This window comes from Macrotis lagotis, chromosome X (assembly GCF_037893015.1).
Source record: "Macrotis lagotis isolate mMagLag1 chromosome X, bilby.v1.9.chrom.fasta, whole genome shotgun sequence".
In the NCBI taxonomy this organism is placed as follows: domain Eukaryota; kingdom Metazoa; phylum Chordata; class Mammalia; order Peramelemorphia; family Peramelidae; genus Macrotis; species Macrotis lagotis.
The window spans coordinates 560,176,264-560,192,389 of NC_133666.1; the positions used below are offsets into that span (position 1 = coordinate 560,176,264).

The window sequence follows — 16,126 nt, forward strand, 5'->3', positions numbered from 1 at the left end:
CAAAAAGTGGAGTAAAAGAAAATAGGTAACAGGGGGAATATAATAAACTGATATAGTCTCAAATATTGTGTGAAGAATTCTAAAGTTCAGAATGAGTTAAAATGGCAAGAAAATCTAAAGATAGCAAAAATATTTGTTTTTTTTAACTACATTGTTAGAAAGAATAAGAACTTGATAGATGGAATGATGATAACTGGTAACAAAGGAAGCTGAGATGTTCAATTCCTATTTTATTTCTGTTTTCTCTAAAAATAAAGATATTTAGATCTGAAAGTATAGGGCAAAATAATTAACAGAGCATTGATACTCAAGATAATTAAAGAGATATTAAGGGATTATGAAGATGTACTTATCAATTCAAGTCACCTGACCTAGATGAATTCTATCCTAGAAAAATGAAAAAACTGGTAAATATACTTGAGTTATTATCAGTTAACTGTGAAAGTCTGTAAAGTACCAGAAAGACAACACAAGATTGAAAAAGGACAAAAGTTGACCTTGTGTTGAAAAAAGGGAAACAAATAGAACCTAAAAATAGAATCTAAAAACTATAGAACAGTGAACTTTTCTTAGATTCTTGATAAAATTCTAGAATGTTCATTTTAAAATTTAGTTAGTACACACCTAAGAAAAGAAGTAGTGATCAGAAAGAGCCAGTAAGGCTTTATCAAAAATAAGTCATGGTGGAGCAGCTAGGTATCACAGTGGATAAGAGCACCAGCCCTGGAGTCAGGAGTACCTCTGTTCAAATCCAGCCTCAGACACTTAATAATTACCTAGCTGTGTGGCCTTGGGCAATCCATTTAATCCCATTTGCCTTGCAAAAACCTAAAAAAAAAATCATGCCAAACTAATATTATTTTTGAATAATGAGGGGAGTTCTACAAACATGATTGACCAAGTTTTGCAAAGACTTTATACTATTCTTAGGGAAAATTTGGATGATTGTCAGGATTTGGAAAAATAGATTCGAACACCAGTTCAGATCTATGAATGAAATTCAGTGGGAACAAATGTAAAATCATAATGGAATTCAAAAAAAATTATCTTCACAATCAATCCATCACCAAGTATTTATGTACCAGATACTTGTGAGATACTGGGAGTAATTAAAAGACAGAAATGAAAGTCCTTCTGTCAAGAACCTTGGTTTATCATGGAAACAACAAGCACACATATATTTGTATATTTGTAGAGCTAGAATAAATAAAAAATAAAAGCTAACTTAGGGAGGGTACCAATAGTTGGAGGAATAAGGAATGTCATCATGTAGAAGATGGCCCTATGCTAAAACAAGTTCATGAAGGGTGAGAAATAGCTAGATGGCTACAATTCATCTGAAAAATAGAAGAATAATTGACCATGCTTAATATGTCAAGAGACTGGTCCATTAGTCAAGAGATGGAATGCAAATTGGAATGACTATAGAAGCCTAATATCCAGCACTAAGAAGTTATTGGTCCTATCCATATTGTCCTAGTAGGACAAACTACAGAACAATCCACTGTGGGTACCATTTTTTAGGAAGAAGATTGTTGATAAATGGAGAACAACCTGAATGATAAAGGCCCTGGGATTAAAGCCAAATGACAATCATTTGACAGAAATGAAGATATTTAACATGTGAATGAAGGATTGGATAGATGAATTGGATCATTTTAAGAACTATTGTATAGAGGTGAGAATAGACTTTCTCTGCTTGACCTCAGAAGATACCCACAGAATGGTAGCAGTTGATGAAATTTGCAAAGAAACAAATTTATGATTTCCATAAAGACAAATTTCCTAACAATTAGATCTATTCAAAAGTTAAGTGAGTCACCTTGGATGATACTGAGATTAAAGAGAAATATTTAAGTATGTATACGTATTTTGATAGTGGATTTGAATAAAATAGATGGAACTGGATTCAGGAAGCCTGAGTTCAAATTTGGCCTCAGATACTTAGTATCTGTGTAACTCTAGGCAAGTCACTTAATCTGTTTGCCTTAATCCATTGGGGAAGGAATTGGGTAGTCGTCCTAGTATCTTTGCTAAGAAAAGTCATGGATGGTATAGTACACGAGGTCATCAAGGACAGAAATTAATGACTAAACAAAAACAGTCACAAATTGATAACTTTATGGGTTATAACCTATTAGGGGAGAGTTAGGAAATAATATAGGTATAGTATAGAAATGAGGTAGACACCAAAGGCAAAGGTCAATCAGCTTCCCTGTTAGAGACGTATTGTCCTGTTCGAGACATAATATTGGACTGAATGAATAACATAACAGAACCCACTATGAAATGTATATTCTTCTATTTATTGTGGTTGACTGGACTCAATATCTTTCTACAAGAATCTGGTAAAATTCCAAAGAACCAACCTAATGAGGAACCTAAGACATTTGCGCCACATATTCTACATTATAGCCTACTTAATATTGCTAAAAGTTGTTAGCATTATTTCTAAAAGCAAACTGAAGTCGAACAGTTATTTCATTAACTATGTTAATATTTAGTATTCTAAGTTAATGACCTTGTAATTTAAGAGACTTTTTTCAAAGACTATTTAATCTAAATTGCTTGAGTCATTTCTGTGTTCTAAAAGTGAAAATATTCTATTCATTATGCAGATTATTTTTTTAAACTTCTGCAGAGAACAGAGTCTGATAGAAGAAAAGCATTTTAAGTAGCAGGTGTTAAAGTTATTTACCATGATAAAATGTTATGTGGAGGATATGTCCATTTTGTACATATTTGAAAATTTAAATAATGGAATTGTCTTGAATCCTCTTTTATTATTTATACTATCTCTCTTTTAATCTTGTCTTCTCTCAAGGATTCAATTATTATCTATGTAAATTGTCTACTTATAATCACTTCCGAATCTATACATTCATCTCTCATTTCTGTCCTGAATTCTAGTCCTACACTATCATCTTTCCTTTTTTTTTTCCTATCCCCTTTTGAGGGCCTAATGGCATCTCAACAACATCTTGAAATCAAAACTCATTTCTTTCCTCCTATAAAGATCCATCCATCCTCCAAATATTCCTGTCTGTTCAGACTATTACCATCCTTCAAGTCACCTAGACTTGCTATCCTGGAAGTTATCTTTGATTCTTCTTTCTCCTTTATTAGTTGCTTATCTTGGCAAGTCTGCCTTTACAATATTTCTCCCATATATCACTTTTTCTTCCTTTATACCACATCTATGCTAGATGAGGCCTTCAACACATTTCACCTCAATTAATGTAGTTTTGTGATCATACTTTCAGTCCTTCCCCATCTGTTCTGTCTTCCATGCAGCTATAAAATTGGTGTTCCTAAAATGCGGATCTCATCACATTACCTCTACTAAAAATATTCTTCAGTCTTTACCTATTGCCTCTGGAATAAAAGTTTCCTTTGTCAATTAAATTTTTCAGATTCTACATATCTTTCTAGTCTTATTTCATATCTTTCCCTTTCACATAATTTGTTCTATTTTAATTGACCCATTAGCTGTTTCCTGTTTTGTAGTATAGGATAGATGGTCTTAGTAGATGGTCTTAACATAGATGGTCTTCCATTATCTGGAATGTACTCTTTCCTCATGTTAATGTCTTATTATCCCTAGCCTCCTAGTTGTTTCTTGATTTCCCAATTATTAGTGCTCTTTTCCTCTTGAAACTACTATGTCTAGGACAGCTAGGTGGCAACTAAGATAGAGCACCAGTCCTGGAGTCAGAATGCCCTGAGTTGAAATCCGACCCCAGACACTTAATATTTATCTGTGGACCTTGGGCAAATCACTTAACCCCATTGTCTTGCAAACCCCCACCCCCCAAAAAAAGATAAATAAATTACTATGTCTAACAGTGCATACTTTGTATTACTTATATATTCCCCAAATAGAATGTAAGCTCCTTGTATGCAAGAAAGTTTTATTCTTGCCTTTGTACTTCAACAACTGCTACATAGTACAGTTTGAGAATTCTAATAAGCAACTGTATATATATATATATATATATATATATATATATTTATATGTATGTATATTACAATGATTAGACCTGAATATGCAGATCATTGAGCCATCTGCAGAGAAAAAATTATCACACTTTGGAAACTGATGAGGACACTAAATGAGTGTTATTTGAATTTGAGAATTGTTAAACTGAATTTGAAGTTTTTAAGTATTGTAGCATTTATATGGCATTTTTATCTAAGTATCAGAAGTATTTTCCTTGGCTAAGAGAAAATTTATATTTTACTCTAAGAATTAACACATTCCCTTGATAAGCCAATATTTCAGGAAAATTATAACTTCATGTGGTTATTTTGTCTCTATTTTAATGAATGGTTTCAGAAATTCCCATACTTAAAAATATTCTGGTAGTCAAATATATGAAGGTGATCCTCTCTGAATTTATCCAGGATGATCCTCATTTCATTTTTATATTATTATACAAACTCTTCCTAAGTTGGTAGGACCTGGTAGAACTTGGAGTCTCCAAGAATCTATAATCACTTCAACATGAGATTTCTGAATAGAATGTTATCAGGAAATATTGGCTAATACAAAAAAATCATTATTTGAAGTGTTATTATTGTGAAATGAATCTAAATAAAATCATCTAAATTGTTTAATATCCATAAATTTTAAATTTTTGAACATTGCATTTTATAGATAAGATTTCTAAGGAAAGACCAAGTTATTGATGTCATAATTTAAAACATAAACAAAACATTTTTCACTTGAGGGAAAACTTTCCAAAAATATGAAATATTCATAGTGGTAGCAGCTGCCATCACAGTAGTCATTATTAAAGTGGTAGTGGTAGTAGCTGATTTCATATAAAATTCTGACATCTCACATTTCATTGAAAAATTGAGACCATTCACAGAGAGCTCCCTCTTCTGTTCCACATCTCTCCAACAGTTTCTTCCACTATTTCCTCTACCCCTTTCACACAAAGAGGTGGAACTTTTCCTTTATATGGCAAATTCTTTTACATGCATATGACCTTTTTTCATTCCTTCTTTCATAACTTTGTCCCTTGTATTATCCCTTGCATTGTTGTTCAATTGCTTCAGTCTTGTCTGACTCTTTATGACCTCCTTTGTGGTTTTCTTGGCAAAGAAAGTGAAGTGGTTTGCTATTTCTTTCTCCAACTCATTTTACAAATGAGGAGCTGTGGGAACAGGGTTAATGATTTTTCCAGTCTCACATAGCTCATAAATGAAGGAGTCCAGATTTGAACTCATAATGATGAGTCTTTCTGACTTCAGGTCTGGTGTGCTACCTATGGTGCAACCTAATTGCCTATACTCTTTCACTAAATCTTCAATTGCTCCTTATCTACTAGTTGCTTCCCAACTACCCTCAAATATTTCCAGATCTCCTCCAGCCTCAAAGAAGTCTTTTTTGATCTATCCATCCATACTAATCCTTTAACCTCTCTCTTTTTTGACTAAATTTGAAAAAGCCATCAACAATAGGTGCCTCCACTTCTTTTCCTCTTGTTTTCTTTTTGACTCTTTTCAGTTTAGTTCCCGAACTCAGGATTCTATTGAATTTGTTCTCTCTAAAGTTACTAATGATCTCTTGCTATTCTCTTCTAGTTTTCCTCCTACTTACCTAACTCATTCCATGTCTTCTTTTCTAGGTCTTCATCCAAGTCACACCCACTATTCAAATGGGTCCTCTAAGGCTCTCTCAGGAGCCAACTTCTTCCTCTATACTATTTCACTGAGTGATCTTATCAACTCCTGTGATTTCATCTACTTACCCAGTCCAAATAACTCTTCTCCAGTCTTTTATCTCCAACAGTATGAGACATTTGAGCTTGAATGTACCATAGATATCTTAAGGTGAACATCTAAAACAGAAAATATTATTTTCCCCCTAAAACCTCTCTCCTTCCTAACTTTTCTATCACTATCAAGGGTACCACAGTCTCCTAGATACTCAAACATACAACCTGGGTGTCATCACCTCCTTTATCTAATCAGTCTAAATCTTGTCATTTCTTATCTTTGTAATGTCTTAGTCTTTCTCTTCTTTCCTCCAATGCTATAATCATCCTAATGCAGGCTCTCATCACCTCACATAGTCTCCTGGATGGTCTTAAGTTTCTACTCCTTTCAGTCTATTCACCTGTCAATCTAATCTTCCTAAAATGTTGGTCTATGTCATGCTTGCATTCATTAAACTCTAGTAGATACCTTCAGAATCAAATGTATAATATTAGCTTTACTTTTAAAATCCTTCATAACCTGGTCATAACCTGTATTTCCAGTCTTTGTATACCTTTCTCATATCCACATTCTCTACAATACAAGAATATTGGTGTCCTCATTATACCACATATAGGAATTCTCCAGACATTTTCACTGGTTTTCCCTCAGACCTAGAACTTTTTTCTCTTATCTTTGTCTGCTTGTTCCTCTGTTTTCTTGCAATTCTCACTAAAGTCAGACCTTTTCTGCAAGAAACTTTTCCCAGTCTTCCTTAGTTTTAGTGCCTTCTCTCTGATTCTACCCTCAATTTATCCAGTGTAATTTTTTATATTACTTATTTGCATGTCGTTTTCTTTACATCATGAGTTCCTTGAGAGCAGGGGGTGTATTTTGACTTTCTTTGTATTCCTAGTGTTTAACACATTGCCTAGCACATAGAAAGTGTTTAATAATGATTAAATCTAGCTTGGTAAAATGTTTGACATGCAGTATCTCTTTTGCCTTTCACAAAAAATTGTGGGTCAGGTCCTGTTGTCCCTATTTTGAAAATGAGTAGTGAGAGTTGAGAGAGATTAACTTGTGTCTAAACTAGAATTCAAAACTAAGTCTTCCTGACTCAAATGTAAAACTCTTATCTCCTATCTCACACTATTTCTTACTTCTCACAGTACTTGGGTGTATATGGTATTTTTATTTTCAGTTGCAAATTCTCTCCCTCCACCCCCTTCCCCATCCATTGAGAAGGCAAGAAATACAATGTCTCTTATACATATGAAGTGGTGCCTTATTTCTACATTTACCATTTGTTCTTTTGAAAAGAAAGAAAAAGAAAAAAAATCATGTTTTAATCTGTACTCTGGAATTAGACAGGATTTTTGTTCATGAGTCTTTTGAAATTGTTGTGGATTATTGTAATGACTCCAGTTACTATATCTTTCAAAGTTGGTTATTGCTATTATTATGATTGCTCTGGTTTTTCTTTCTTCACTTTTCATCAGTTCATATAAGTTTCCAAGGTTTTTCAAAGACCATTATTTCAGAAATTTCACTATTTCTCATAGCACAATAATGTTCCTTCGCAACCACATAGCATAACTTGTTCAGTCATTCCCCAGTAAATAGGGATCCCTCAGTTTCCGATTCTTTGCTTCCTTGAAAGAACTGCTATAGATAGTTTTGTACAAGTGGATCCTTTTTCTTTAATATATTTGGTGTGTAAAACTAGTAATGGTATTGTTAGATCAAATGGTTTTCACAATTTCAATTTGTTAGCTCCAAATTATTGTCCAGAATGTTTATAGGTTCATCCTTAGTGCATTTCTATACCTATTGTTCCATATCCCCTGGAATCTCCTCATAGTCTTAAGTGATATATTAAACAATGAAAATACATTTTCTGATTTGTTTATCACAGCTAAACTCAAATGTAAACTTATCAAAATCTATTCGCTTTAGTAACAATACAGCACTGACATATACCACTGTATTCATCAAAATGAACTTTATTGTTTATAAATATAATATTTAATTCTGCCAATGAAATATTTTGTAGGTTTATTTTTAGATCTACAAGGAAAATTATCATATTAATTAGACTTTTGTTGTCTTTCTTTAGACTTTTGCTTTTACTTGTTTATATTATAATTATGTCATGAAAATATTAGGTAAATTTGATTCTAGTATCTATCCTAGGCAAAACTGAGAAGCAGGAAAATTGTCATTCTCTCTGTAGCCCCACATCAACCCTCCCCTGACTCTACCCAAGACCTCCAGGCTCTTATAGGTTCATCCTTAGTGCATTTCTATACCTATTGTTCCATATCCCCTGGAATCTCCTCATAGTCTTAAGTGATATATTAAGCAATGAAAATAAATTTTCTGATTTGTTTATCACAGCTAAACTCAAATGTAAACTTATCAAAATCTATTCGCTTTAGTAACAATACAGCACTGACATATACCACTGTATTCATCAAAATGATAAATTGTAAAATAAAGCAGGCAATATCAATACTTTATTGCAAGTGAATCTAATTCACAATTTTAGAAAAATATGACAAGATAATTTAGCTTAAAGTTTAACTTCCCTTTGCAGTAGATATACAAATTCAGAGATTCATTCAGAATATCATGAGATGATAAAAAATTAAATGCTTCATCATGAATATTTAATGTCTTATAGAGTATGTGTATGAATGTATTTGTGAATGTCCACAGTTACTAGGAAATTAATAAATTCTGTTGACTCTACTACTGGAAAAGTTAATTCAGTTTAAAAGGATTTCTACCATGGTTAAAGTTCTATATAAAGGAAGATAAGTTTTAACTTTACTTGTCTTCATTTCCCAACAAGGATTGAATTGGGTTTGCTTGCCTGGTTCTTGGACTAATAGTCTACTTCTTATGCCCCTCATATCTTCCCTACTTGGGAGCTGATTCATTGTGAATTTCTAACTTAAATTTTGTTCTATATTAAAATGCAAATATCTTTCAGATGTAATAAGAATAAATAATTCATCAAAGTGTTTATTGTGTGCAGAACATGGCTATACTAGCTCTAATCAACCTAAGATAATTTTTGATATGGCTAGAAAGAGAGCCTGGAGGTCTTGGGTAGAGTCAGGGGAGGGTTGATGTGGGGCTACAGAGAGAATGACAATTTTCCTGCTTCTCAGTTTTGCCTAGGATAGATACTAGAATCAAATTTACCTAATTTATTTAAGTATATTTAGTGCAGTAAATGACTTCATGGTAAATGGGCATTCTATCTATCTCAGTGACTGAATTTAGACTTTTTGTTGGAAATTTTACAAAATATAGTTCTCTTAGCATAGGAATAAAAAAACTCATTCATTTAAATTTTCATTCTGGGGAAAATTTTTGATGTTGTTTAATAGATTTAGTAGGACTTAAAATTTTTAAAGGTCAAAGCAGAAAACTGTCTTCTGCAGTCCTCAATGTAAAAAAGTTTAAATAGAAAGATACAAAACCCTTTAATATAATGGAAAATGCCCCAGCCTTGGAATCAGAGGTCTTAGATTCATATCTAGCTTCTCGTACCTTCTATCATTATTATTTCAGATATTCTTTCTGAACTTCAGTTTTCTCAACTGTAAAGTTAGGATAATCATATTTATACAATCTGTCTCACAGTTTATAGAATGCATTTTGTAAACAGCAGAGTACAATATAGATATGAATCATTATTTTTTCAGTTCCCTTCTGGCTAAAATGTTGCTAGCTACAATATACTTAAGCCTTCTAAAATGTGGTTACAAACTAAAGTTATGCTTTTTTGGGGTTTTAGTATTAATTTCATTTTCATAGTTTCATCACAGCTCTATGAAAAGAGTTTAATATATTCTATGTAATGTGTCCTAGAGTAATGATAAGCCAGATGCTCCCAGCACTGCAAGTCCTTGATTTGAAATTAAACCCTTAAATTAAACATCTACATATCAGTCCAATAGGATTTAATAAGTACTGCATCATTATAGTAAAGTGTAATAATAATGCTTTAGATACCTGTAATATTAAATAACTTTTTGTAATATAAAGAAAATTTTGTTCAACATTAATTTGGAATAATAATAATAATTGCTACTCTTAATTTAGAAAGAGAACAACACTTCCCTTGAGAAGTGTTTCAGCAAGAAGTATATAAAGGCTTCCTTTGATCAAATGTTAAATATTTATATGGACCAATTTTGTAGCAGATTACAATAATGCTACAATAACGCCAATCTGCCTCTAACTTCTACCCATGTGTTGATTCTTCTACCAATCCAACTCCACCCAGGATCAAACAGTTGTTCCATTCATCGTTACTAAAAATGCAGTGGAGTAGACTGGACAGGAAGTCTATTTTGTTACCAAAGATTCTGGGAACTAAGATATTACAATTGCTACCATCTCTGATCCAGTCATGCACTTCTGCTTCTTTTGCATACAACTTTCCAGGGTAGAGAGGATGGGTAGAAGAACTACTCCTTACCTCACAATATTCTGACTAAAACTAAAGTATATAAAATACAGTCTTCCAAAAATTGCTCTCATTCCCCTCAATGTATTTTCCCTTATCACTCCCCTGCAAAAGAAAATATTGCCCTCCATATTACCTCCTATTCTTTCTTGTGTCTGTACCACCACAATCACTGATTCTCAAAACAAACATTTCCACCCCTCTCAAGATAGTTTTTCTTTCTTGCATTATTTTGTAATATAGGCATAGTAATGATATCATCAAGTCAGTAGCTGTGCATAGCTGAGTAACTTGTGGCAGAGTTATAAATTTCTTTCACATATCCCTAAAAAAATTCATAAATCCACCAACAGTATACCATTCTCCTTGCTTTCCAATAGCCCCTCTAACATTTGTCATTTTCTTATGTAAAACTTGCTAATCTGATAGGTATAAGGCATTACATTAGAAGAATTTGCATTTCTCAAATTTTTTCTTAAGGCCACTAATAGTTTGGATTTGTTCCCTTGAGAAGTGCCTGTTCATATTCTTTGTTTATCAGATAGAGTGTAGTTTGTTTCTTGACAAACCTGATCTAATTTAATGAACAATCATCTTTCTAAATGTTCACCTTTCATCTCTTTTAGGGGTTTTTTTTTAGTTTGTTTTTTTTTTTTGCAAGGCAAATGGGGTTAAGTGGCTTGCCCAAGGCCACACAGCTAGGTAATTATTAAGTGTCTGAGATCGGATTTAAACCCAGGTACTCCCTGACTCCAGGGCGGGTGCTTTATCCACTGTGCCACCTAGACCCCCCATTTCATCTCTTTTAATAATGCCTTTCCTTCATGTAGTTTTTAAAAAGACTATTTAATTGATATTAACACTATTAAATTTCTCGCTTATATAGCATAGCATTTGCTTTATGTTATAGTGGAATGCTCTGAATACAGAATGAGGAACATTTTCTTGTATTTCTTTATTTTTCTTGTGTCCTCCCTCTCCCCCTTGGAACATGACTAATGCAGAAATTTGTTTTGCATGACAATACATATTTATAATGGTATTTATTTCTCTTACTTATCAAGTAATGGGAAAGGGAGAGGGAAATGGGAATTTGGAACTGGAAATGAAATAAAATAAAATTCAATTAAAGCTAAAATGATAAAATTAAAAATGGAAGTGCTGGAATTAAATATCTATATCTATATCTATATCTATATCTATATCTATATCTATATCTATATCTATCTTTATATAGATATATATAGATATATATATATACAGTCATAGTATATAACTCGAGGTATATGTAAACTGGCTTTGCCTTCATCTCAGCAATATTATTTTAAAAGTATGTTACTAGATGCATTTGTTAATATATTATTTTCCTGGCTAGGAAGAGTCAGATATATTTCTTGGGTCAGATATAGTATAAAGGATTCCTTTATCACTTCCCATATATAGTGAAAGAGTTGGATTAATGGAAGTGATATAGATGCTTATATGATGACATCATCACTGACCTTAACAAAATATCCTACATAAATGCAATCTTTAGACTTGTAAACAATACAGCTTATGAATTGCCCAAAATTATTCTACTTTTCTAATGTGTTTTCCTCTGTCTGTTGGTAGAACATAGTGCTTGTTTGAAATCTTTTAAAATTACTGCGCTATAATAAAAAAAAAGATTTAAAAGAGATAATTACTACAAGACTAGGTGATGTAGTGGATAGAATACTGGGCCTGGAGTCAGAAAAATCCATCTTCCTGAGTTACTAGCTGTGTATGTGTGTTCCTGGGAAAGTTACTTAATTCTATTTGTCTCATCTCCTTATCTGTAAAATCAGCTGGAGAAAGAAATGGCAAACTACTCCAATATCTATTCTTTGTGAAGAAAACTCCAAATGGTATAAAGAAGAGTCAGATATGACTAAAAATGACTGATATATATTTACTTGCATACATGTGTTTGTGTCTATACACACGCAAATATACAAACTTATACATGCATGCACATAAACACTCATGTACACTTAAATATCCATTTTGTAGTGGCTTAACAAAGGTTAATAAAGTGATTTTCATGATGAATTAATAGTTCTAATTGTATGTGCATGTTTGCACATAATTAGGCCCAAGGACTTTGTTAAGCCACAACAAAGGTTTGCACATATACATGTGCAAGTACATATATGTGTGTGAATTTTTTGTGTGTATATATGTGCATAACTTTGTGGTGGTTTTCTCCTTGTAGTTGTTTTTTATTATGATAAAGTGATATCCATAATATGAATCAAAAGTCTTAATTGTATATGTAATATATTTGCATATATATGTATACATATGAAGATACTGTATACATGCATATCCATATATATGTAATATATAAAAATATAAATAATTGAGGCTCTTGATTCATGTCACGAAAATCCCTTTGTTAATCCTAGCCAGTCCTATTTATTAGTAGACTTACAGGTGCTGAAATCAAAAATCCTTGACACAACAGTAACAAAGTCTTTGGAATAACTCAGTGATATTATGATTCTATTCAGAGGGTTTACATCAAAAATTAACTTTGTATTCATAAATCCATTGAATTTTAGAAACCTTTCCTCATCTCATGCATAAGAGCCTCTATTCTCATCTTCATCATTTCAGGGTCCAGCTTCTTAATCTTCTCTTAGTAATGTAGTCGTGGCCTCTGAAATCATTGACAAGTCTTCCCAATTTATGGTTTGGGTGAAAATCTTCTCTTCCCCTATGTTTATCTTCCTGAAATAGCATGGAAATCCAATACTATTCTTCAGAATTGGACTTTGGAGTTGTCTATTCTATGTAGTCAGTAGTTTGAATCTGGACTTAATTCCAAAGGGAAAGTGCTTTGATACTAAGTGGTGGCTACCCTGTTAGTAACTATGCAAGGATTTGCTTCAACAGACTTCATGGATAACTTTTAACATTCTTATCAGGCAACCTCTGTCAGCATAGGTTCCAGAAAGTAGTGCTGATGTTTTTAAAATAGGTGTAATGGAAATATTTACATTGTCAAAATGAATCTATGTTTACTAAAAATAAGTTTTCAGAAATGTGAAATCTAATCATCTGAAATTGATTGTGCTTACAATTCAGTTGAAAACCAACACAAATTTCAACTCTTGCTAAAATTTGATAACTTTTCATAATTAATTGTAAGTTTTAGTTTTTAGCATCTACTATATCAAATTCTTTATATCCTGAAAAATAAAAGTTCTCTTTAAATGAATGCTGTAGTCATTTGCAATAACAAACAAAAACACTATTCCAGGTTATAAATATAATCAAGGACAGGTTTTAAAAGATTACATTTTAACAGTGATTTCACTATTTTGTATAACTTTTCTAGAGTTAGAAAAGTATTTTCAGGGGGCAATTAGGTGGTGCAGTGGAGAGAGCACTGGTGCTGGAGTCAAGAAGACCTGAATTCAAATTCAGCTGCAGACACAGGAGACTTAACTTGCTATGTGACCGTAGGCAAATCACTTAACTCTGATTGCCTAATCAAAGAAGAAAAAGAAGAAAAGAAATGGGCTGGGAAAATACATTCAGGTGAATATCTTCATGGTTTTCCCTGAAAATATTTTATTGTAAATTAATATTTTCTTTAGCAGCAAAAATCTGCCTAACAGACAAAAACTTTGCAAAAGTATATGTATATGCACTTATTTTTGCATAGCTGAATTTAAGTTGACTCTGAATTGTAAAGCACATTCAATACCATAATAGTTAAAGATTGTCATCACATCGAATAAAAAGTTCTATGTAAATTGTACCACTGAAATAGACTCCAAATTTTTCATCTGAAACCTGTCCTTTTCTGTCTTTCCCTTTTTGCTCTGTCTGCACTATTTATCCATCCATCGACTGACAGTGTCTTTACATCCAAAATGCAAAGCAGACAGATGGGCATCTCAGGAAAGAATATGACTAAAAGCACCAGCATCAGTGGGGACATGTGCACAATAGAGAAGAATGATGGCAGCCAATCTGATACCGCAGTGGGCACCATGGGCACCGGTGGCAAAAAGCGGCGCTCCAGCATTGGGGCAAAAATGGTAGCTATTGTGGGTCTCTCACGAAAAAGCCGCAGTACATCCCAGCTCAGCCAAACTGGTAGGAATTTTTTTCCACATTCATAATTGAGTTATTCACAAATGTAAATTGTTGTCCTGGGTCATTTTATTATACTAATGGAAAACTGTGTTTGAATGAGGGTGAAGTTATAATTAGTTTGCTTTTCAGTGAAGATAGAACTTAATTCACCATGGAGTTTGGCTACTTTTGATTCTTGTTGCCATGTGTTACAAACTTGATGTAATCATCCCTTCTTTTCTCAGACAGGAGCTGACCTGAACTATGGTTATTATAAATTCACAAATGCAAACTCTGTTATTTTATTTTGTAAGAGTACATGATTACCTTTCTTTGGGTGACCCTTTTAATAAATTTCTGTGATTTTTTTTTCCTCATGTAGGAACATGCCAAAATAATTTTGTTCTCAGTGAGTTTCTACCTTGAAGATGATATGTTATACCCCATGGGAATGTTGTAGCAATGTTATTGATAATCTGACTTCCTTTTCAGTTTATGAGCAACATTTGCCAATAATATATATTTTCTTTACTACAGTTTCTATTATTCTCATCATATTGAAATATTCTCTAGGAACAAGATGGAATTTTTGTTTGTTTGTTTGTTGGGTATTGTTTTTGGCTACAGCCGAATATTTAAATTTTGGAATATTTTAATATCCAGCTTCCAAGTCTCAACCACTATAATAAATTACAGACAATACTCCTACTCAGAAAAGCTGTTGTTAGCAATTAAAGTGTTTGCCAGTCAAAGCAGTATCTTTTTCAATGAAGTTATGATTTATCATTAAGCTGTAAATCTTTAGTATCCAAAAAAATCGTATTTTATACTTAACAGATAAGAAAAGGCAAGTCATGTAGCATTTAGAGTAAACAAATCATAGGCAATTGGATTAACACTAATTTGTACTTGAAAACTAAGACTTATGATTAATCCAATTCCCTATTACAAAATCATCTTGATTCAGAAGATTAATCAACTTAGGATACAAAGGATCCTGACAATCAGATGTTTGTACACTTTGGGAATTGAATGACATGAAATAAATTTGATAGTGTTCTGGAAGTTTTATTATTGTTTTCAAATTTTGTCCATAACTCACTAAATTGTTTTATATATATATATATATATTATATATATATATATATATTATATATATTCTTATACGTTAGAAATGTTACTTGATGTATTTTTAAATGCATTATAGTCTTTCCCATTTTCTTAAAGAAATATGATTTAGATTCATAAGAAATTAAAGTTATGTTTAAATTACATTATCATAGAAACTACTCCTGCAAGTCATATCATTTAGAATGCCATACTCAAAAAATATGTATAGGTTTCAATTTTTAAGAATTGATTTATATGTCATATGTTCATGTGTCTAAAACATTCTTTACTTAATTAGCATTTTTCTATTTGAGATATTGAACTTTAATAACAAAAGTCATAAACCTAAAAATGTTATTAATGAGGTTTCAGAACAGAGATAGTATAGTATCAAATTAATCAAGAAATAAAATGTCATTATAAGTGTTCTTAAGAGCAACTAATACTGCAGCATTACCAAGAATCTAGCTCTGTTATCTGGCCTAAATGAATGCACTGGTTGTGAACTGGTTGATTGGCAGATGGGGGGTCTCAGTGAGATGGATTAGACCCTGGGCTACATGGTCAAAAGGGAAATAGCCATGACTTCTACTGAAATGACATAAAAATTTACAAATAGTAGAAATAGTCTTTTTTTCTAGATGGCTTATGGATCCTAGGAGACCTGTGGAATCCTCCTTGCCATAGGGCTCTAAGGATTTATACTTGCCTAGC

General features: G+C 32.4%; 1 protein-coding gene across 1 annotated transcript in view; it reads left to right on the top strand.

Annotated features, from left to right (window-relative positions):
* The window catches only part of RIMS2 (regulating synaptic membrane exocytosis 2), a 790,122-nt gene that overhangs the window by 685,790 nt on the left and 88,206 nt on the right, over positions 1-16,126 (top strand). Inside the window, exon 19 of the mRNA XM_074202114.1 lies at positions 14,082-14,323. Coding sequence (XP_074058215.1) covers positions 14,082-14,323 — 242 coding nt within the window. The remainder of the gene's footprint in view (positions 1-14,081; positions 14,324-16,126) is intronic.